The 22797-nt window shown below is 38.0% G+C and overlaps 4 protein-coding genes across 10 annotated transcripts; 1 reads left to right on the plus strand and 3 right to left on the minus strand.

Annotated features, from left to right (window-relative positions):
- The first annotated feature begins 696 nt into the window (after window positions 1-696).
- LOC110615809 (F-box protein At4g00755) lies at window positions 697-4294 on the plus strand. Of its 3 annotated transcripts, none has more exons than XM_021757959.2 (6): window positions 697-850; window positions 1514-1764; window positions 2407-2807; window positions 2955-3107; window positions 3542-3660; window positions 3791-4294. In XM_021757959.2, exons 2-6 carry the CDS (start codon window positions 1638-1640, stop codon window positions 4056-4058), a joined length of 1068 nt encoding a protein of 355 aa, XP_021613651.1. In that variant the 5' UTR covers window positions 697-850; window positions 1514-1637; the 3' UTR covers window positions 4059-4294. The 3 variants fall into 3 exon arrangements, with proteins under 3 accessions (XP_021613651.1, XP_021613632.1, XP_021613642.1); XM_021757940.2 differs by having other exon boundaries at window positions 698-850; window positions 2407-2823; window positions 2944-3107; XM_021757950.2 differs by having other exon boundaries at window positions 710-850; window positions 1618-1764; window positions 2407-2823; window positions 2944-3107.
- Window positions 4295-4948: 654 nt separating this feature from the next.
- Window positions 4949-8119, minus strand: LOC110615828 (peroxisomal membrane protein 11C). The gene is made up of 8 exons (XM_021757985.2): window positions 7836-8119; window positions 6723-6933; window positions 6288-6362; window positions 6122-6196; window positions 5962-6042; window positions 5622-5696; window positions 5333-5506; window positions 4949-5194 (listed from the first exon to the last, which is right to left on the minus strand). The coding sequence occupies exons 2-8, from the start codon at window positions 6912-6914 to the stop codon at window positions 5159-5161; spliced, it is 708 nt and encodes a 235-aa protein (XP_021613677.1). The 5' UTR covers window positions 6915-6933; window positions 7836-8119; the 3' UTR covers window positions 4949-5158.
- LOC110615781 (vacuolar protein 8) lies at window positions 7921-12711 on the minus strand. 5 transcript variants are annotated; one of them, XM_021757906.2, is made up of 5 exons: window positions 12530-12711; window positions 12071-12344; window positions 11748-11871; window positions 8898-10848; window positions 7921-8268 (listed from the first exon to the last, which is right to left on the minus strand). In XM_021757906.2, exon 4 carries the CDS (start codon window positions 10841-10843, stop codon window positions 9161-9163), a length of 1683 nt encoding a protein of 560 aa, XP_021613598.1. In that variant the 5' UTR covers window positions 10844-10848; window positions 11748-11871; window positions 12071-12344; window positions 12530-12711; the 3' UTR covers window positions 7921-8268; window positions 8898-9160. The 5 variants fall into 5 exon arrangements, with proteins under 5 accessions (XP_021613598.1, XP_021613580.1, XP_021613571.1 ...); XM_021757888.2 differs by having other exon boundaries at window positions 8898-10889; window positions 12071-12340; window positions 12530-12701; XM_021757879.2 differs by having other exon boundaries at window positions 8898-10889; window positions 12530-12701.
- Window positions 12712-21798: 9087 nt separating this feature from the next.
- LOC122721766 (60S ribosomal protein L11-like) lies at window positions 21799-22556 on the minus strand. The gene is made up of 4 exons (XM_043950575.1): window positions 22503-22556; window positions 22293-22400; window positions 22133-22175; window positions 21799-22035 (listed from the first exon to the last, which is right to left on the minus strand). The coding sequence occupies exons 1-4, from the start codon at window positions 22503-22505 to the stop codon at window positions 21836-21838; spliced, it is 354 nt and encodes a 117-aa protein (XP_043806510.1). The 5' UTR covers window positions 22506-22556; the 3' UTR covers window positions 21799-21835.
- Between the last annotated feature and the right edge of the window lie 241 nt (window positions 22557-22797).

Here is a 22797-nt window from a genome sequence, read left to right on the forward strand (position 1 = left end):
TTACTTAAAAATTATAGATAATTGAAAGTAGAGTGGGGTTATGTTATAGTGGAAGCAACATCCAGATCTTTATTTTGAGCTCTGTCTGCTGTCATCCTCATCAGATCAGATCACACACGTCATCCCTAAAATTGTAGAGTGTTTATTTGTTTTTATTAAAAAACTCTATGGATCAGATAACGACTGTTTGATTGGGGAATTATTAATTATATGTGTTTTATTTTAATATTTGATTTATTTATCTTTTATTATTGGTTTACACAATTAGTATTCAACTGAAATTCATATAAAAAATTAGAAAAAGGATCAATTTATTTCTTAAATATTATATAGTTAATGAAATTTATAATATTTTGAATAATAATACTTTAAAATTTTAAAAATTTTAATTAATGAAATGTTTTAAACTAATAAAATTTAATTAACTTAATTTAGCGATTAACACGACCTTTTTTTTTATTTTAGTTTGATTTACTCTGAATTAATAATTAAATAAAAGAAAACTAATTATCATTTTTAAGATTAAATTTTAAATAAGAAAGCAATGGGCGCCCCGCCGCTGGACTGATCACGATATTTATAGATTTTCTTTTTTTTCTTTTTTAGAAAAAAAGTAAGTAAAGTGCAATTATTAGTTTATATTATAAATAAAAAAAATAGGAATTATTGATTTTAATATTATAGATACAACTTACAAGGCTAGAGACCCATTGTCCAGCCTCGTTCTCTGCCTTTCTTTTGTACGCCATCTTTCTGTGTTTCAATAATCACCACCAACTTCTCTCTCTCTCTCTCTCTCTCTCTAGGGTTTGGATTTTTGGGCGATGGATACTTGTTTTCGTCAACAAAGGTAGGAATTTGATTCTCTCTTCTTAGCTACAGCTCTCTTATTCTCCAATACTTTTATCTCTGTGAATACCTCTTTTACTTTTTCCTTTTTTTTTAGCATTTTGCTCGGTTCCCTTCGGTCATAACATCTTATCCATTTTCTGAATTTGTCGCCTTTTGTTACTTTAAATAACAGATTATATTTCTGAATGTTTGATGTTGAATTCAGTGAGGGGTTTGATAAAGCCCTTATAATTGTTTTTCTGGGTATTTTGAAAATTTCGTTCTTGACGTGTTTGGTATGTGTTTGAATTTGTTGATTGTGTCTAGCTATTTAGTTGGACTCATTGATCAATGATCATGTGCTTGCTTATGTGAAATTATTTTTGTCAATAGGGTTTGGTGGAATAAGGACCAGTTCCTTGTTGGAAAATTTTGAGCTTCTCTTCTTCATTCATGTCTTTCCTTCAGAATGTTGCTACTGCTTTTTTTTTAACTTCTCTTATCATATCATTAGACATTATTTTGAACAGTAGATATCATGAGATAATTGTCATTTCGATGGATCTATGAATTCTCTCTATTTGTGCAAGCATTTACATTTCACAGGGCTGGAAGTGTCTTTCAACTTTTATTTATCTTATTTATTTAAGCTCTTGATATGTTATGGTCTGTTTCAAAATAGGTCTTGAGGTTCAAGAGGACAGCAAGCTTTGCCTTTTAAGTTATTTCCTTCAGTTGGCTTATTTGCAGAGAAGCAAAATTTGCTTATTCTAATAACATCCATAGGTATTTATAAGCTGCTTGAAATGGAGACATGTGTCGACTTCTTTAGTTGGCTTGATTACGACATGTTGATGAGGATTCTCATGTGTTTGGAGGATCCATCAGATCTCGTGCGTGTTAGTTCTGTTTCACGTTCTTGGCGAGAGTTTGGTGAGTGGTTATACTGCTCCTGCACTTCTGCTTTACATTCATTATATCCCTACAGATTCTTAATGTGTTGCATTTTTATTTGTTGTTTGATTGTAATTAGCAGGATTCAATTTCATGTTTTTAATCTTTTGGCCGGCCAAACTTTTTTTTTTTTTTTTCCCTTGCGTGTTGTCTATGTGCAAAACTAAGTGCTAGTAGTGATATTTAATGTTTTCTGGCATTGATAACACGTTTACTGATTCGTCATGTCAAACAATACCCCTTTTGGGAACTTTCATTTTTGTTTTGATCTTTTTGATATTGAGCTTTTGTCATACTTGTGCATTGTGTGATAATCCCAGTTGATTTCTATTATCCTCCAATTTACGCCACTTTCTACATGTTCAATTTCGTAAAAGTCTTCTGTACTCTTTTGTTGTTAGTATCACTGTAGGTTTTCATTATTTTCTCTTGTTTAGTTTTCTGTCATGCTCATGAGAAAAACTGTAACTGAACTTTTGGAGTAATGGACTTCACTTGCTCAATACTTTCTTTAATTGAAATATTGGTGACTGATGGAGGTTTCAGATAGAGTAAACCTTGGGAAATTTTAAAGTTTAGATTTCGTCTCTATAGGTATTAATTGGATTTAACTTTTTTCAGTGATTGCGAATGGTCTTTGTAAGCAGCTGTGCTTGAGAATGTTTCCTTCCTTGCATATAGTAGACCGCATCATTGAACCAAACAGTTGTGTGAAAAGTTCTTCAGAAGTTGGATGCAGCAAATCTGTAGAATGGGAAACTTTGGAGAGAGAACACAGAGTGTATGCATTTTTAGCTCGAGGCTGTACATTATTTGCTCTAAGAGGATGCATTGCTGATGCAATAAGTGCTTCTAGCACTGATAATTATCCAGAAGAAAGCATTCGCAATACTCTTGAACCGCGAGACAGAGTTTCAAGGAGAGCTTCATACTGGTCAAGTAAAGGGCAAAGTAATCCAGCAGTGGCTGAGACACTTACATATAAGCTAGTTGCTGATATTTGTGTCATCACGGAAATCAGTGTACGACCTTTTCAAGGTTATTACTCTGAATTTTCATAGAGTTTGTGAATTCTTCAGATATCTTTTTACCTTTATTCTGTTGTTCCTTGATGTTCAGTCTGGTGTTTAGTGATGTAAGTTATGCTGTTATGGTCAGCCTTTTTTCAGTTGGGTTCCCCAATATATTCCGCCAAATCAGTGCGCTTCCGTATGGGTCATCCCAAAGCCGCAGTGGATGATCCCATGGGTGAGCCAAGCGATAATTGTGCGGATGACAATTTCATATGGACTTACACTTCACCAGAGTTTGCGATGGTTCAGGTATGTTGTACTTGTTTCTTTCCAAACATCATTATACTCGTAAAATGAGACTACCGTATCTCTCAACTAAAAGTAACTCACTCTTGCCAGTCAACTTGCAAGAAAGAATGGTGATCACGGATGATCAAGTTGGGATTTCTTTGCATTTGTGATAATAGAACAACAAAAATAATCAGAATTGCTATTTCTTCTGGAGCACCATTTTATTACATTACTCCATAGAGTTTGGCATTATTTATTGAAATGTTTTAAAACCACACCATTTCTGGTGAAGAGAATAGTTTTGGTGACTTTGTCTAAAAATATGATTTTGTTGACATTGGACCTTTACTTTTGTTTGGGGTTTGTAACCTATTGATGAATAATTACAATCCCCATCCCCAAATGCTTAAATTATCGATTGACTATTTGCTTAATGACTTTTACATGAACAGGAGAATCGCTTGCAGAAGTTTGAGCTTCCTGAGCCTGTTCTTTGCATAGGTGGAATTTTGCAAGTTGAGCTGTTGGGTAGGGTTCAGAGACAAGATATGGATGGCTTATTCTATATATGGTTTGTTCCGCACACTCTCTTTCATTGGTCTGGTTTGGTTTTCTGATATTCCTGGGCTCCTTAATTGGATCCTTGATTATTAGCAATGATAGTCTTTGTTTTCTGACTTATTTGTTTGGTCATGTTGCAGCGTCTCTCACGTTCAAGTTATTGGCCGACCTTTATCACCTGCATTTAGCGTTGATATTATAGAACCCTCTGGTAAATTTGCCTTAAAAGCGCTGAGTTACACACAACCAAGCTTACCTGAAAACGGATCCCGTCCACTTCCTGATGAGCTTTTGGAGGGACGTGTGAGAGATCTGGAGCAGATTGTGAATTTGCTGCGGGGACAAGGTGTAGTTGTTGAGTATGATTGGAATGAAGAGGATGAATTAGATGAAGGGATGGCTCTCTGAGCCTATTTACTATAATAAGTTAAAACTTTCCTGGTCCATGCTTTTGGGATGAATAACAAATTCAAAATGTTGACACAAGTGAAAGTGAATCTGGGTAGCCTTTTTCTGATCAAGATGTGCATTTCCTCCGTTGCGGATAAATATCACTTCTATATGTTTTCTTTGAATTTATTACCATCACGTTATTGTCTTTGTTTCTATTTTATCTGTTAGTGAATGTGGTAATTTTTTTTTTTTCTAAGGAGGGTAAAAGCAAATTCATAGATTAGCCAATAAATAGACAGTCGGAAGAATATCGCAAATTGGACTAGTGAAAGGGTATCCATTTCAAGCTAAATTTTAAGTGACCATACTGGCTTTGTCTATTTATTGAAGTAAATCGATAAAAAATAACTGAACCTGTTTCAGAGTGGTCCGCCATAGAAGGGGTTTATCGCATTGGAACATATTAACATGATAATGGGGCGGCCAGGTTAGAGTTTCCTGTTGCAACAAACCTATGCTATATATAGGAAGTTCTTCATATGCAGCGTAGTCTATCATAATCAGGCAAGGCAGCTTATGCTAATCTAATGCGACTCAAAAGAGGGCACTGGTTCGTAATTTCGATTTTATTCTGACCTAGCTTTTTCGTGACATCGACATTACTATATTAGATCTTGGAAAAGACTGCAGTTGTTATTTTTTTTTTCTTGATAAACTTCAAATTCATCTCTAACTGTTACAAATATGTTGCGTGGTGATAAAAACCTCTAAATAAGGTTTTTCATATAACATTTTGATGATGCAATTGTTGAGCTATATGATCATTATTGTTCAATTAAATAGGAATTAGTTCCATTTTAGTTTTAGTTAATTAAAATTCAAATAATCAACCGCGCGGATAGAAATACGAAAGAGAAATAACATCAATATATTATTACCATTGCAAATAAGCAGATGACACGCTTAATAGTTGGCTTCAAAAAGCGAGAAGCCTTTCAAGGTCAGCTGGAATGAAGCATATTGCTCAAAAGCTTACACCAAGAGGGGCTTTATATCACAAGTTCAAACAATTATTTTCAATGACCCCACCTCCTAAACAGTACACATTTGTATCTTTATGTCGTCTTGGCTTTTGGTCGTGATGGAAGCAACTGCAAAACAGAAATGTGGAAATCCATCAGTAGACAGACTATACCCACATCCCAAATTTTGGATAGCTCAAATCAATGAAATCTTTCATGTCCAACCCATGTACAATATATTACACGCATATACATATATCTAGGTACCTGATAGCAAGAAATTAAAGAGGTAGTAAATCCAAAGGCTCCTGTTACACGAGGGGTAACTTTCTTGGGTGCCAGTTGAAGTAGACCAACTGCAACTACAATATCCATGGCTGCCTTGATCAAAGCCAGTGATCTCTCATTTGAATTTTGAAGTTTAGCACGATATTGTTCGTTCTGCATTAAGTGATTGTACAGTAATGAAGCGATAACAACGGTTCAATGGGATGCTATATATGAGCAACTGTACTTGTGAGCCCACAGCCCCACAGTGATAACACAGTATACATACCTGATATTTATCACTGTTCTTGAGCTCCTTCTCTAGCTTCCTCATTGATGCAGAAAGCCTTCCAAGCTCTCCAATCTGATGTAAAAAGAATGGAGCACATCATACAGATAATCAAAAGGCCTTCCTTTTTCTATCCTCTCTTATCTCTTCATTCACTCTCTTCTCTCTCTTTCTCTCTCTCCCTTCCTCTCCCTGTTTCTAATTTTTCTTTATGAAAGGGCGAGCGTATGGGAGGGTCTGAGGTGAATATAGCCAATTGAAGTCAGTTTCCAGGGGAAAAAATTAAAAAGAGAAAAATGAGAGAGGGGGTGGGAGGGAGAGAGAGAGAGGGGTTACAAACCTCTGCCAAGGTAGTGCAGACTGAGGATCCCATCCAACAGTAAAGAGATATCCGGCCAATTAGCTCAGTGCGTTCTTTATTCTATCAAAATGGAAACAATAACTGTCACGGAATCCAACAACGAATATCCAAAATGTATGTACGGATGAGCGGTTCATACCTTGTAGATTCCAGATCTGCCAAGCCAGACGATTTGATCAAGGAATAAGAAAGTTGACAATAATGCATTTTTTGACTGAAATATGCAGCAAGTGATGAAGTCACTAAGAGAGGAAGAGGAAGATAAAATTGATTTTACAAAACAAATATTAACTATCCGTTCATACCTTTCCCAACAAAACAAGAGGCAGAGGAGTTCCTTGGGGGACAGGGCTAATAAGAGCATGCAGATCATTGACAAACTGCAATTCAACAACACAAAAAGCATAAAGCATGCTAGAAAGCAAATATAAAAGCAAGTAATATTGTATCAGATTCTACGGGCAGCATGAAGAATATAATGGTATCAAATGTTGAAAAAGGCAAAAAGTTTTCGTTCACTAACAGCTCATTCACACCAACCATTCTTGCCAAGATACAAACGCATAACCAATATAAAGCAATTTCAACCTCCACCAAGTATGTCATATGCTTTTGTTTTCCCATAAAAATAGACAAGAAACAAGTTTCTTACAGCAGTGAATCACAACAGGCACTTGCCTGACAAACAGAACCAGATGTAATGCAACTTAACTAAAGTTAGTTGTAATTTGAAACCTAACCTTAAGAAGTCGGAAAACTTTCCGGGCCAAGCTGGTTGATTTGTCAACATTCTGAGCTGTACCGGGCTGTCCATCACTCAAGAATTTTGAACCATATTGAATTGCCCTGCAGATCTTGTCTCTGGCTTCAGCTTTGTTCAGATACAAGACTAATAAACCAAGTTCGGCTCTAGTTGCCTCCAAAGAACTCATTTTTTAGTCCAGAAAACAACTGCAGATTTACATAGTACTTGTTAACTCAAAAAAGAAATAGAGGAACAACAAGGACATGTGAAAACATACATTCGAAAATCAAAAAAAGAAATTGCGGGGCCTCCTTTCCCTCTTGGTTTCTGGAGGGGGAGAGCTGTAACACTCCAAACAGAACTTCTCAGTTGAGCATTTGCATGACACAAAAGAGGTGAAATCATAAAAATTTTAGAATCAAATACGAATAATGTAAAAGTAATTATGGTTGTACCACTTGGCATAGCTAGTCATACTAGTTAATCATTAGCGACCGAAGCTAAACCCTCCCCTATAAGAAATGAAATGTTTACTCTTAAAATCAGTAAAATTAAGTCAGATAAAAGGTAGAAAATCAGCAGATATAAGAAAAAGTAAAAGTTTTCTTCAACTGTAAACAAAAAGGCATATCTTATGTAAACAAAAAGTTTTCTTCAAATGTTTTACGTAAAATTAAGGATTCCGCGTTGGGCTGCTAATAAGAAATAAATTACGAAGAAAAAAATTGAAGGGAAAAAAAAAAAAATCCTCCTTTGCGATTCGTTTAATACCACCGCCATAAAAAGGCAAGATAGAAACAAAGAAATCCTAATCATGCTAAATTCAAATTTACAATCAACCATCAGCGAGAAAAAGTAGAAAGATTATAAAACTAATAAAGAAATAGAGAAACTTCTGAGTGGAAAGAAACTCAGTAAAACCAGATTAGCAAACATATTAATCACGTACTTGAATTGCGCGAGAACAAAAGATAAAACGCAGCAAAAAGCATCAAATAGACACCAACATATCACATATATACCTCAAAAAGAAAAGATCAGCAATAAAAATGGTGAGGGTTTGCAATTTCAATACACGAGAACTGAGAAGGCTGGAGAGAGAGTATACCAGTACCGAATTGAGTGCCCGATGGATTTAGTCTCGAAAACCACAATCTCCTTTATTTTCTTCACTTTCTATCTCTGTCTAAGAGAAAAAAAAAAAAAAAAAGAGAAGGAAAATCTACATCACCCAAAAGAGATAAAGGAAAAAGGCAGCGTCAGCAATCTGTGTCTGCTTTTGCTTCTCTGATCTCCGTTGAGCTAATATTAATGATAGACCTCTGATAATGGCGTGTTTGGCTCTCTCTTTTCGCTAGCAACAAAACAAAACAGATTTATTTCTTTACACCACCACCACCACCACCTGCGTCTGCGCTTCTGTTTTGTTGACCTTTGGTCTTGGTCACTCGCATCATCGATCTCAACCGTTGGTTCCGATTCACTAATATCAAATCTAATGGCTGTGGCTTCCGCTGGTCACCGTCTTTACGTAAGCATATCTGTAGTTAATAATGTAGAAGACGGTTACACTTGCATTGTCATTCCCATACTTCGCACGTTATTTTTATTTTTTTATTTAAATTATTTTTTAATTATTAATGCATGCATATTTAAATGTTATGATTAAGATTACAATGAAAAAAAAAAGAGTATAATGTACGTAGCTTTAAACATATGGTTTGCATTTTTAATATGAATTCCAAGGCAACACCAATGTTAATATTGGAATATTAACATTTTGACTTTTTTTTTCTTCTTATTTAATTGGTCGTTCAACATTCTATTATTAGCCGCCACCCCTAAAGAAAATTCGATTAAATATTTGAAACTCGTGTAGTCATGGGTTTAATTCAGTGATATTTATATTAAAATTGAATAAATAGACATGTATTTGGGTATGCAGACCCTTGGCACCCAAAATATTTGCTATAGTTTTAAACAACTCGAGGAAAAAAACTCAATATTATAAGTAAAGGAGTGTTGAAGCAATGTTTTGGACATGATATAGATTGGCATACCATAAAAGACATAAAGTAACAAAATGTTTAAAACATGAAGAGAAATGTGAAACAAGAGCTAAATAGTAACGAAAACTAGCATCGAATTGGACATGTAGATGAAAACTTACCCTGCAAACAAGTGGATGGGACCAGATATGTCATCTTCAGCAAGGTTGCCTCTGTAGAAAAGAGGAGAGGTGAAGCAAAGAAGATAAATTTGGGAATCTTATATATTTATATAAATATAATATTTGATTGCTTAGATTAGCACACTTGATTGCTTCAGTTCATCACTCAGTTACATTGTTTCATACAGATAATGAAACAGAGACTACATGGGGAAAAATTACAAACTTTATCATACAAAAGATGGATACAGATAATGTTTTTTCTATTTTCTGCTGAGCAAACTTCTTAATTTCCCTCTTTCCAACCGCTCAAGCAGCTTCTTAGCCCCCGGGATGTCCATCTCAGTAAGCTTCTTGAGGTACCCAATTGCTCCATAGGAAATCATTAGCTTTTTACATTTCTTGCTTGAAGAAAGTGAGGCTAAGCAGGACACAGCATACTTCTTTGCTGTGTTTTGTGGACTTGGATCAAGCAATTGGACCAGATTTGGCACACTTTTCTCATTCTTTTTAACTTCTCTGCAATTCTGTGAAAGGGTCACCAAACTTGAAATTGCTTGCGCTGAAACTTCCCTAACACCATTTGATTTAGCCTCGAGCAATTTGACAAGTAGAGGAATGCATCCAGCTTCACCCACCCATTTTTTCATCTCAGTTGAGCTGCAAACCCGGCAAATTGCAGACGCAGCAGCTTGTTGTGCCCCTGATGATCCAGATTTAAGGACATGAACCAATCGAGGTAGGAAACCAAGAGATGCCAACATTTCTATAGAAACTGAGGTAACCAAATTCCTTAATGCAGCAACTGCAGATTCTTGAGGCAGTGGACCGTCTAGATACGTCAACAGGCTTCGGATTCCACCTTCTGAAATAACAATCCTCCTTAGGTTGTCATTGCTGGCAGTGAGATTCTGCAAGCATTCTGCAGCATATTCTTTGGATCCTAGTAGAATTCCACAATCTAGGAGATTGATCATGACTTTCACAACACCTTCTTCGGCTAAGTTTTGTCTAACCTCAGGTACAACCGATATGTTCTTTAAAGCACAAGCAGCTGCAGCCTGTGATACTGAATCACCGGTTCGACAGATTTCAATCAGTGGCCGAACCCCACCATGTCCAACAATTGCCCTGGCTGTTTCTGTCGTCATTGACAATCTCTGGAGTGAGATGGTGGCCTTCTCTCTGCCTAGTGTGCTACCTGACTCAACCAGCCTTATTAGAGGTGGTAAAACACCTTCAGAAACAAGCCAATTCTCGCATCTTCCAGATTCTGCAAGCGAGCAGATTACACTAACAGTTTTTTCCCGGATACGAGGAGAGGTTGCAGTTAATAGCTGGACAAGAGCAGCAATATTGCATCTGCCAAGAACAGCCAAAACGGTTTTCTCATCCTCTTTCATGACCTCAACGAGGCTGTCAAGAGCTTTGTGCTTCGCCTCCAAGTGCCCAATCTGAAGCCGAGCAAGCAATTCCCTTGTATTGCCATGAATGGAAGCCTCAAGTTCTGTTGATGAACCAGCTGCAGCCAAAGGCAAAGTTGCTTCACCAAGCATCCCAGTCTTGATCAAAAGCTCGCAATCTCGTAAATTCAAATCCAATTTCCCAGATAAACGATCAAGATCACTCTGCATCCTAAGTTTACCCTCATATTTCTCACTGTTACATAAATCTGACAATTCAATCGCTTCTTTCAGTGTATTTGACACAGCCTGCAATTGCTCTTTGCAAAGCGCATTCTTGGAGAAGCAAGGGTGGCTTGACAAGTCAGATAAATGTGAGGGGATCTGCTCCAACTTGGAAATTATCATCTTCCATCTACCAGGAAACCCCTTCACAGCTTTGGCCGCATCAAGTGCCAAGGGAACAAGTCCTTGAGCATGTGATAGACACTCCTCAACTGATTGAATCTCTGTTATGACTTCTTCTCCAGTATCTTCCACCATGATTTCTATACGGTAAGGATCAGATTGGTCAAGAAAGCTGCACCAACTGAATTATAGGAAAAAAACAACTCTCAGAAGTGATGACTCAACTAAGGAGAGAAGAGAAAGATACAATATTTGCATAGAAAATTGAAAAGCAGAGAAGAAGTTGCAATCATCAGGTATAACTCATAAACAGAGGGGTACTGGTTTTAAATTAAACTGAAACAAAAAAACAAATAGGCCAACATCAAGAGCTTCGAGAATCTGGTATGATCACACAAAGCTTTGTTTCATTGAAAACAAGAAGCGACCAACAAAATCAAAAGGGCCTTATAAAGGTGCCCACACGAGTCATGCCCATTGCTTCTTTTTAAGTGATCATTAAATGCCAACCAAAATTAAATCTACTATAATGACAATACTAAACAACTTTCACAAAGAAAATAAAAAAATCATGGATCCAATCATGTAAATAGAACAAGTTACTTTTTTAACTCGGCTGCTCAATTAACAAAACTGTCGGCTAATGCTTTTCTTCCAAATACCCAAAATACCCTTTTGAATATCACTGCAGGTATTTTGCCGGCTAATAAGGGTATGATGGGAAGTGAAAGAGGAAATTCTGCAACTTTACTCTTCAACAGTGAAGAAGGTAGAGCTAGAGCATGGCAACAGGTTTGTTTTCTGGACAGTATTGGGGTGAAGACAAGACAGGATTCTTAGCCGTATTCCCAATTTTATCCTCGTAAATATAGGTAAAGCCAGGTTGTGAGAGAGAAAGAGAGACTTCCCTTCGAAGAGACGACAGAAGTCTCTATCAACAGTTGTATACATGTCGAGTGCATTTAAATTTATCAAGATGGAATCAATGGACCAACCCCACTAACTATCGTAAGACAAATCAAAACACTAAAAAAAATACCTCAAATTGATTTGACTCTCCTCAACATTCGAAGCCCTTCACCATTTACAGCAACCGGAACCAGATGAAGCCTCCATCTCTCTCTCTCTCTCTCTCTCCCCCCCTACAGTATCGGCTTCTGTTTCTATAAGGAAAAAAAAAACACAGAGACTATGAGACAACCAATAAAAAAAAAAGAATCAATCACCACAAAACAATATAAGGTTATTTGAAGAGAAGAAACGAAGGCCAAATAAAAAAGTATATAAGAACAAAAAATAAAGTTTCTTTTTCCAATGAGTAGGGATCATAAAAAGCAAGAAAAATACACATCAAGAACCAACCTTTAAGCCTCAGGAACTAGAATTTGTCCTTTTCTTCAGAAAGCAATCCACATAGCTTGATCTTCAAACCTCTACAACTCCGCTCAATCGCGATCACAAGATGCTTCAAGGAATCAGCAACCCACTACAGCGTTATCTTCAAACTTCAGTCTCTCTCTCTAAATCAGACTGCAGTAATACCTCAAAAGTCAGCAACCAACCTCAATTTGATCTCCAAACTAAACGACCCAGCACACCCTTTTAAGAAGTACCCAGGAGCTGCTATTGTTGCTGCCTAACATAGAAGCATAACTAAACGGTCGAAATCAGTTTGAAAAATAGCAAATAAACAAGATAGTACTGCTGAGGACCCATCTAGCTGAAGTTTGAAAAAAAAGACAGCAAATAACTGAGCTTTAACGCTAACAGACACAGAGAGCATAATTTAGTGACCATCACAAGCACGTTCAAAAATCAAACCTTCTTCCTATCCTCGCCTAGAAGGAAATGTGTCAGAGCCCGCTGTCTGCTAAGATTCTGTAAAGCGTGAAAGAAAACGCATTATTTTAACTCTGCTGCGTTTCTGGAGAAAGGGCTCTCATGTTTTCTGGCAGACAGAGGAGATTAAATATCGAACATTATTGATGATTGTAGGGCTATGATTGTGGGTAGTACAGAGGATCCAACCGTTGCGATGGGGTGAAATTTGAATGTGCTTTTCGAACTTTTACGTTCCGAGGAGCTGATGTGGCTAGCTGGTTCCACGTGTGATGTGGGGACAGGGTTACAATTTACAAGTGATAGGTCAATGGGACGACTACAATTGCAAAAACTGCAACTGGAGAGTAATTTTTCGAACCAATAAATGAAGCATAGTGTTTTCTAATAGTATTTTTAATTTATTTCATTTGTGTTTGTATTTTTATTATTAGATTAAATTTTATCAATTAGTCTAAGAATAGTTATCAACAGAATTTAATTTCGTGAAGCATTATAATCTAATAGTGTTATATTTTTAATTAATAATATCTGGTTTACAATGATTAGTGTTTAAATAATATTAAAATAACAATTTTATTAAAGTTTGACAAGCAATGATTTTTATTTTGTTTATTTATGTTGTTGGTACAAAGATAAATGTAATGGTCCTTGTAAAAGAAAATGTAATGATTAACAATCATTAACTTCTAATTATAGCCTACACTACATTTATACCCTATTTTAGCAAAACATATTCATCTTTAAAAACGGAAAATAAATTAATTTCCAAATATATATATATATATATATATATATATATATGTGTGTGTGTGTGTTACTGCTTTCTCTGGATTTTTAATGAACGATTTATAAAAAAAATTAAAAAATATTGCAATGCAATGTTATAGAAAATACAAATAAATAAATAATATTATATTACTTAATGTTCAAATATTTTATAGTATACAGATATTTATTTTAAACATTTTTGAAGTTCTTAATATGTTTTATTAAATGTTATAAATTAGTTATATGATTGATGAATAAAACTAATAAATTGAAGTTATAATATGTGATCAAGTTTTATAATTATAAGATTTTTAGCTACTACCAAACGAAGTGAAGTGGCAAGGCATTGCGGGAGAAAAGCAAGGAAGAGAGACGACTTCGTTGTTGTTTTTACACGAGTAAATGCTCAGTAAATGAGGTAAAAACGAGAAGGAACTCTTTTTGAAAAAAAGAAAAATTATTCTAGCTGGAGGGCGATAGAGCGAGGATATCAAGACGCGACGCGTGTATGCTCTGCGACTTGCATAACTGAAACGTGACGCTGTTTTTGTGTCGGCTTTAAACATATTTTGGGGTTTTGCCCTTATTCATGTCTTCGCCCTTTTGCCCTTTTCATGAAATTAAGTGGAGATAGAAATTGTAATGAGGGTCTATCATTTCTCATGTTAGCATTGTCACTGGGCCAGTTTTGCAACTTATTTTGGTGGGCTTCGTATGGAGCCTATTAGTCGAGGGTTACATATCTCTGATGGACCTCTCAGCCCATAAATGCATGGCCATCATATATATATTGTTAAGAAATTACTCAAACATATCAGTATTCTAGTTTGGAGAAAATTACAAACTTTGATCTCACACGATTCATATTCTAAACTTCTAAAATGAAACAGAATAGTTGATTAGTACAGCTTGAAGTACAGTACATGTAGTTGAAAATAAGTAGTACTCCTGGCTGGCTGGCTAGCTCCAAATCCACAAAGAAGGAAATTAACTTGTTGACAAACGAAAGGTGCAGAAGCAACCCGCAAGCTTTATTTTGCTGTTGTTGTCAACAGATTCTTATGGCTCAATTAGCCATCATTGATCTTAATCAATTATCATATTCCCAAGGCTTCTATCTCCCGTAATGTACATGAACTGTATCTTCAAAATTATTAAAGCCACTGCATGCTTATGCTTATATAGATTTACCACACGCAATAATAGAGTTTATCATGCCTTCAGTTATTACCGCGAAATGGAGACCCGCTAAAAGTTGGTGGGACCACCACAGAAGAGGAAACCTTGAACCTCTTACTCCTTGAATCGTCACCTCTACAACCACTAATCTCCGGCCTGTCTATCCAACCCATCATTTGGTCCGTAAGCCGTTGATCATCAATACTAGCTTCCCCAGTATCTGATCCATCTGAATCGAGCCCCTGTTCCTTCAATCTGATCCATTCATTGCTACATTCTGAAAGTCTGGAGGTTTCCCATGAAGAGGGTTCATGCTGATCATCTGTCACACGAGGGACAATGATGCTTGGTTGCACCACTTTCTCAATTTTGTTCATGTCCACTGGCTTTTGGTATTGTTGGCTCCTAAACTGGAATATACTAGCAAAAGTGAAGTGATCGCTTACTCTATTTTTTGTGGACTTACTCTCTGTTGTTCTGGCCATGATGCTTTGTATGTTCTTGCTCAATTTAGCCTTCAACAAAGAAAAGCTAAGACTGTGCCTCACATCAGATTCTGACAGGAACCCACCATTTATCGGGGACGAACCATACTGTGTGGTGTTGGAGTTTGTATTATTATTAACCGAGGTAAAGTTGGTTCGGGCATTTTCTCCGCGAAGTGCACGAGCAGCTTCATCGTAGGCTCTTGCTGCCTCTTCAGGCGTATCATACGTTCCAAGCCATAGCCTAACACGTTGCGACGAATCTTTAATTTCTGCTACCCATCTTCCTGATGGCCTTTGCCTGACTCCAACAAATCTGCTGTTAATGATCAGTTCTGTTAAGATAGTATTAGCTGTAAATATCTTTTTTAAGTGTGTTTGTATTTTGTATTCCCTTAGTTATAGGAACAGAACCGTATATATAAGCTACTGTATACTCTTGAATTAAGGGTGAGAAATACATTCTTTATCTCATTTCTTATGGTATCAGAGCATTCTATCCTATAATGACAACATCTCCCCAATCCACTGATTCCAGTGCTCCTGTACTTTCTTCTTCACCGTCTCCTTCTATTTCCCTTCAAACCTCAAGCCTATTCTCCACACCACCACATGCTCAGCTTTCATTTTCTTTAAAATTGAAGGAAACCAATTACCTAGCTTGGAAAACCCAATTTCTCCCAATTATCAAGTGTTATAATCTTAATCGGCACATTGATGGATCATCTGTACCAGCTCCTATCACAACAAATCAAACAACTAATCAAGCTGAGCCAAATCCCGATTATCTCAAGTGGATGCAAGAAGACCATCTACTATTAAGTTGGATCTGTTCTTCTTTGACAGAGGAAGTCATGCCTTATGTTACGGGAATTGAAACAGCTTATGAAGCCTGGCTTTCGCTCTCAGAGGCGTTTGGGACCAGCAACAGCGCTAAGCGCGTTCAGTTACATATTGCATTGCAAAATCTGCAATTTGGTGATAAATCAATTTCTCAATTTCTGCGAGAGGCTAAGGTGATTGCTGATGAACTTTCTGCCGCCGGAACCCCTATATCCACTGATGAGTTCAATGCTACAATCTTTCGACTCTTACCTTCTGAGTATCATCCGGTAATTGCTACGCTTTCCGCCAGCAAAATGAAGGTCACTTTCTCTGAACTTTCTGGCCAGTTAATGGCCCATGAAATTCTTATACAGGGTTCCAGCCGATCTGTTTCTATTCAGGCGAATCTTGCTAGGCAAACCAACAATGGGTCACGTCAATCTCAGTCACAACGTGGTTCTAATCGTAACTTTGGCAACTCTGGTTCTAATAGATCTTCTGGTGGTTCTAAACGCTGGTATCCTAATCCGTGTCAAATTTGCGGATTAAATAATCATCAAGCAAAATGGTGTAGGAAACGATATGACCAGGATACAGAAAAGATTACTGCAAATACTGCCACTACTCATGTTTCTCAAGACTCTAACACCTGGTTTGCAGATACAGCTGCGTCTCATCATATGACACCAGACTTGGCCGCGCTTGATATTTCAGATGAGTATACGGGACCGGACAAGGTTACTGTAGGTAATGGTTCTGGTTTGTCTATTAAGCATATTGGGAATCGTTTTGTTTCTACTCCTCATGCTCAGCTTAAATTGAATAACATTCTACATGTTCCTTCTATGCAAAATCAGTTGCTGTCTGTTAATCAGTTTGCTATTGATAATCATTGTTCTTTTAAATTTGACTCTGATGGGTTTGTTGTGAAGCACAAGCCAAGTAAACACGTATTGTTTAGAGGGCCAGCTGAAGATGGGGTATACAAGTTTTCGTTACCACTAGTTTCACAGAGAAGGGCTTTCAATTCCATTCGTAGTACTCCACCAGATTGGCACTCACGTTTGGGTCATCCTCAGCACTCAACTGTTTCTTTTATTATTTCTCAATTTAGTTTGTCTAGTCCTTCAATAAAGCAAACATCTCAACTTTGTGAGGCTTGTTGCTTAGGAAAACATACACAATTGTCTTTATCACCCACTGGTTCTGTTGCAACTAAGCCTTTGGAACTTGTACATGGGGATGTCTGGGGCCCAGCTCCTGAGTTATCATTTAATGGAGATCGCTATTTTGCATTATTTGTTGATGAATTTTCCCGCTTTTGTTGGCTGTTTCCAGTTAAAAGGAAGAGTGATGTCTATTCTGTGTTTGTTCAGTTTCACACACTGGTAGAGCGCCAATTTGATACTAAAATGCAAAGCTTCCAATCTGATTGGGGTGGGGAGTTCCGTTCTATTAATAAGTATCTTACTGATCATGGTATCCATCATCGGATTACCTGTCCACATACTCATCAGCAAAATGGCACTGTTGAACGGAAGATACGTCATGTTGTTGATACCTGTTTGGCTTTACTTGCCCACTCTTCAGTTCCATTTCGGTTTTGGAATTTTGCAATGACTACCGCTGCTTATTTGGTTAATCGATTGCCTTCTCCAGTACTTGACAAGAATTCTCCGTTTCAGAAATTATTTGGTAAACCACCAGATTATAATTTTCTACGAGTCTTTGGGTGCACTATGTATCCTTTACTCCGGCCTTTCAACCAACACAAATTTTCTTTTCGGACAGCAGCTAGTGTTTTTCTTGGGTATTCTAGTGATCATTATGGCTATATATGTTTTACTCCATCTGATCAAAGAATTTATCTTAGCAGGCATGTTCGGGTTGATGAGCATCGTTTTTTGTACAAAGAAGCTAATGTTGCTAAATCTTCCATACTTGGCAAACCTGGTTGTCATTTTGATCCTTCACCATGGCTTACTGTGACTGCTTCACTTACTTCTCCGGTACCAAGTTCTGGTGATGTTAGCTCACAGCCTTTGCCTGTTCGTAATACTGAACTTGTGGTTCCAAATACACCAATGCCAGCAGCCTTAGTTTGTGAATCTCCCACCACTTCTGCTGCTAATAGTCATTCTGTTAGTAAGGATACTCCTGCTGCTGTTGCAATTATTACCACCCCAGCTTCAACTCCGCCTCCACCTCCACCTCCACCTCGCAGAACTCATACAATGATGCTTCGGGTAAATCCCAAGAAACGCAATTTTGCTTTTCACACTGCTGTGGAGCAGAATCAATGTGAGTTGACTGAACCTACTTGTTATTCTAAAGCTATCAAACTTCCAGTTTGGCGTGATGCGATGAGTAAGGAGATTTCGGCATTAATTCAGCATAAGACATGGGAACTTGTTCCAAAACCACCTCATACCAACATTGTGGGTTGCAAATGGGTGTTTAAAGTTAAGAAGAATCCTGATGGTTCTGTTGAGCGATGCAAAGCTCGTTTGGTGGCGAAGGGTTATAATCAGGTTGAAGGTATTGACTATGCTGCTACTTTCAGTCCTGTTATTAAACCTACAACAATTCGCATTGTTCTTTCTCTGGCCGTTTCACTTGGTTGGTCTATTCGTCAATTAGACATATCCAATGCCTTTCTTAATGGCTATTTGGAGGAAACTGTTTACATGTCACAGCCTCCTGGGTTTTCTGATTCTCGTTGCCCTCAATTTGTGTGTAAACTGAATAAATCAATTTATGGACTCAAGCAGGCCCCACGAGCATGGTTTCAACGTTTGAGTTCATTTTTGTTTACTATTGGATTTACAGGTTCTCATACAGATTCTTCTCTGTTTATCCGGGAACAAGGGGGTAACGTTCTTTATATTCTACTTTATGTAGATGATATTATCATCACTGGGAGCACTGATTTGGTAGTGCAGGAGTGTATTTCTTTAATTGCTGCAGAATTCCAGCTTCGTGATCTTGGAAAACTTCATTATTTTCTGGGAATTGAAGTTCACCATCTTCCCAACGGGATACTTCTTTCCCAACATAAGTATCTTCACGATCTTCTTCTAACCACAAAAATGGACAAAGCTACTTCAGTCAAATCTCCTATGGCTACTACTTGTCAATTGCAGATAAATGATGGAGAACCAATGGCAGATTCTAATCTTTATCGGCGAACGGTTGGTGCGTTGCAATACGCTTGTCTTACACGACCTGATCTTGCTTTTGCTGTGAACAAGCTTTGTCAATTTCTTTCCGCACCAACGACTACTCATTGGGCAGCCTGTAAACGAGTGCTCCGTTATGTCAAAGATACTATTCATCATGGCTTATATATAACTCCATCCAGTGATACACGATTACAAGCCTTTTGTGATGCCGATTGGGCTGGCAGTGCACATGATCGTCGTTCTACTGGAGGATTTGCTCTTTATTTGGGACCGAATCTTATTTCTTGGTCAGCCAAGAAACAACCGACTGTGGCTCGTTCTTCCACTGAAGCTGAGTACCGAGCTGTTGCCAATACAACTGCTGAAATTATTTGGATTCGGTCTTTACTCAAAGAATTGAAGCAACCCACTCCAAATCCCACTATTATTTGGTGTGATAATATAGGGGCTTCTTATTTAGCTGTGAATCCTTGTTTCAAAGCACGAACAAAGCACATTGAGGTTGACTTTCACTTTGTGAGAGAGCAAGTAAAGGCTGGTAACATTGCTGTTCGATATATTTCTTCTCTTGATCAGCTTGCTGATATTTTTACAAAACCATTATCAACTTCTCGGTTTCTTCAGCATAAAAACAAGCTTCGAATTCTACAACGGAATTCATAGCTTGCGAGGGGGTGTTAATGATCAGTTCTGTTAAGATAGTATTAGCTGTAAATATCTTTTTTAAGTGTGTTTGTATTTTGTATTCCCTTAGTTATAGGAACAGAACCGTATATATAAGCTACTGTATACTCTTGAATTAAGGGTGAGAAATACATTCTTTATCTCATTTCTTATCTGCGAACGGCTGCAGCTGCTTTGGTGGGTTGCCCCATGTTGGTAGATTTACTGGCAGCAGCAGAGTTCTCGAGTGTTTCAACTCCCGCCATTAACTAGTAGCAAACAAAGATTTAATATTAAAGAGATGTACTAATTAACTCGGAAGGAATAGTTTTGTATTTGCATGTGGAAAGTGGAAACTAACCACATGGGAGGAATTAGGGTTAGGTCTAGCTCCTTTATAAGGTGGCTTCAACAAGTGATGACGATGATAATGAATTAATGTAGGTTGATAACCGTCTCAATTATTTCTTTTGTTTTTTCCTCCATGTATAGATTGGATTTTATCTTCAAATTTGGGTGTATTCGTGCATGCATGATCAGTGATCAGCTAGAGCTTAATAATTGGCTTAGTTAGAATTAATGTGTTATTAGGCCATGATTCAATGCTGAATGAAAAGGCCTGAGAGCAGATACAGAGGGAAGCTGACAGAAAAAAAGGCGGTCAAGTTTGTCAACTAGTAAATGAAGAGCGGATTTGGAACGTTGGATCCGTCTGATATTTTAAAAATCCGGCGCCAAAGTTAGATCGGACTCTTGCTCTTGGAGATAGAATGATTGTGGGCTCCATATGCCCGTCTCTTCCGCTGGTTTTATTTTCCCCGACAAATTGCCCCTTTCCGCCTTTCGTCTTTTTTTTATTTATTTAATTAATACTAATTATTTACATAAATTAAATCAAATATAAACATGCCTAGCCAAATCTTATACTCCCCCGGCACCCAACAATCAATGATCCATTTGAATTAGCTTAAATTTTATCCTCATAATTGCATAATACAATTATGATGACCACTAGGTTTCACCATCCCGATACGAGGCCGGACCCATGATGACATCTCTAGTCCAAGGTTCATGAAATCTCTTAAATGGGCCGGTCCTGACCATTCGGCCTTGAAGTTAGGTCTCCCTTGGGCTTCAGTCTCTTCACCCCCAGCTCTATAACAACCCGGAAACCGATACCCCTCTGTAACGGCCCGAACCGCCACTGGCGCTAGGATCCAGATCGGCTTAAGGCCGCCGGGACCCGTAGCAAGCCAAACATACATACTATTACCTGGTCAAATCCCATACATGATTAAAACTTAACCATAAAAACATGAAAACTGAACATCTGTTGAACCCAAACCTGACCTGTGCATGTATCCTGACATGAAACATACATCATAAAATCATAAAACCATAAAACCCCCATTGGAGCATTGGAACAATTGGTACTCACTCTCACCAGACTATTCCCTTAAAGTGGGAGGTCAAGGGTTCGAGTAGTGGGGGAGGCGACCTAATTTCCAAAGGGAAATTTGGGCCAAATCCACTTGGGGAAGGATGCGTTTGACGAGAACCCAAGGGGACAAATCCTGCCTGGAACCCGTGAGGGTGAAGGGATGTTAAGAGCTGCTCACGACGCCAGTGGAAAGCCCGAGGTGGCAAGAGGCCAGGCGAGGGATAGCCCTGGGCCGTGAGCGGTAACAGTGCCGGACCCAGAGGAAGGCCGGGCTGTTACATAAAAAGGCGCCTTTTTATGTAACAGCCCGGCCCCTTTCGACCGGATCCCTTCACCCTCACGGGTTCCAGGCAGGATTTGTCCCCTTGGGTTCTCGTCAAACGCATCCTTCCCCAAGTGGATTTGGCCCAAATTTCCCTTAGGAAATTAGGTCGCCTCCCCCACTGCTCGAACCCTTGACCTCCCACTTTAAGGGAATAGTCTGGTGAGAGTGAGTACCAATTGTGCCATTGGAAGCTCAAGCATCCGGAAAAACAAATTTAGCCCTTCTATACACTCTCCATTCTCAAAATACCCCGATATCATTGCATTCCAGGAAATTATATCTCTCTGGGGCATTTTATCAAATAACAAGCGTGCTGAATTAACATGGCTACATTTTACATACATTGTGATTAATGCATTAACCGCACGTAATCCGTCTCAAACCCAGATACTTGTAACATAATTAACCATATAAAACTCACTTGATGCCAAGATCAATGTGCTCCTGGATACCAAATCCAAAACAACCAGTGTCACTGAAGTTCCTTCTTAAAAGCTCGTATTCCTTCACCTTCAGCCCGCTCTCAAGCAACTGCATAGCCTTGTCTCCTCTCACAGTCACATAACAAGCAATCTTTTCATTACGCCTGATTCCAAAAGATCTAACGGTATACCTAGCTGCTCAATGTCATTATCAACAAGATACAAATCAAATTAACATTTACAAAAATAAAATGTAAAGGAAATTAAGAAAAAGAAGTCATTAATAGCATACCCTTAGAGAAGACTGGGGTCTGACCGCTAAGTTGCTCAAGCACCTAAAACCAAATAAATAATTTTAGATCAGCAGCGAGGAGGCAAGCAATTTCATTTTTCTATGTTACAAAAGGCAAAAAGCAAAGAGAAACGTAAGAAATGGAAAATAAAAGGAAAACCTTGGCGGCACGGGTGAGACGATCACCGCTTTCGCCAACGGAGATGTTGAGTACGAGCTTCTGAACCTTTATCTCGCGCATAGGATTTGAGAGCTTCTTCTCCGAAGCCTAATTTAACAACCGAATACACAGTCAGTAAAACACACAGACAAACAGATACATTACATACACTAAACAAGAGATTAGAAGCAGAAGAAGAAGGAAGATGACCATTGTGGAAGGCGAGGTTCGACACGGAGCGGAAGAGAGGCTGTGAAAACGTCTTACAATATCGAGGGATTTGCTTTATAAGCGAATTAGCGAGGAAGAGAGGACTAGGGTTTTTCAAATTGCTGAAATGACAGTAATACCCTTATAGAAGCGAGCAAAAACAAAATGTAATACCCTGCTTTCTCAGGCATCGGAATTCCTACCGTCCGGTGGAATTCGAGGATGTCGGAGTTGGCTAGAAGGGTAAAGCAAGGGTGTTTAAGTGAGTTCAAGTTAGTATTAGTTCGTCGTGAGA

Source organism: Manihot esculenta, chromosome 1 (assembly GCF_001659605.2).
Source record: "Manihot esculenta cultivar AM560-2 chromosome 1, M.esculenta_v8, whole genome shotgun sequence".
Lineage (NCBI taxonomy): Eukaryota > Viridiplantae > Streptophyta > Magnoliopsida > Malpighiales > Euphorbiaceae > Manihot > Manihot esculenta.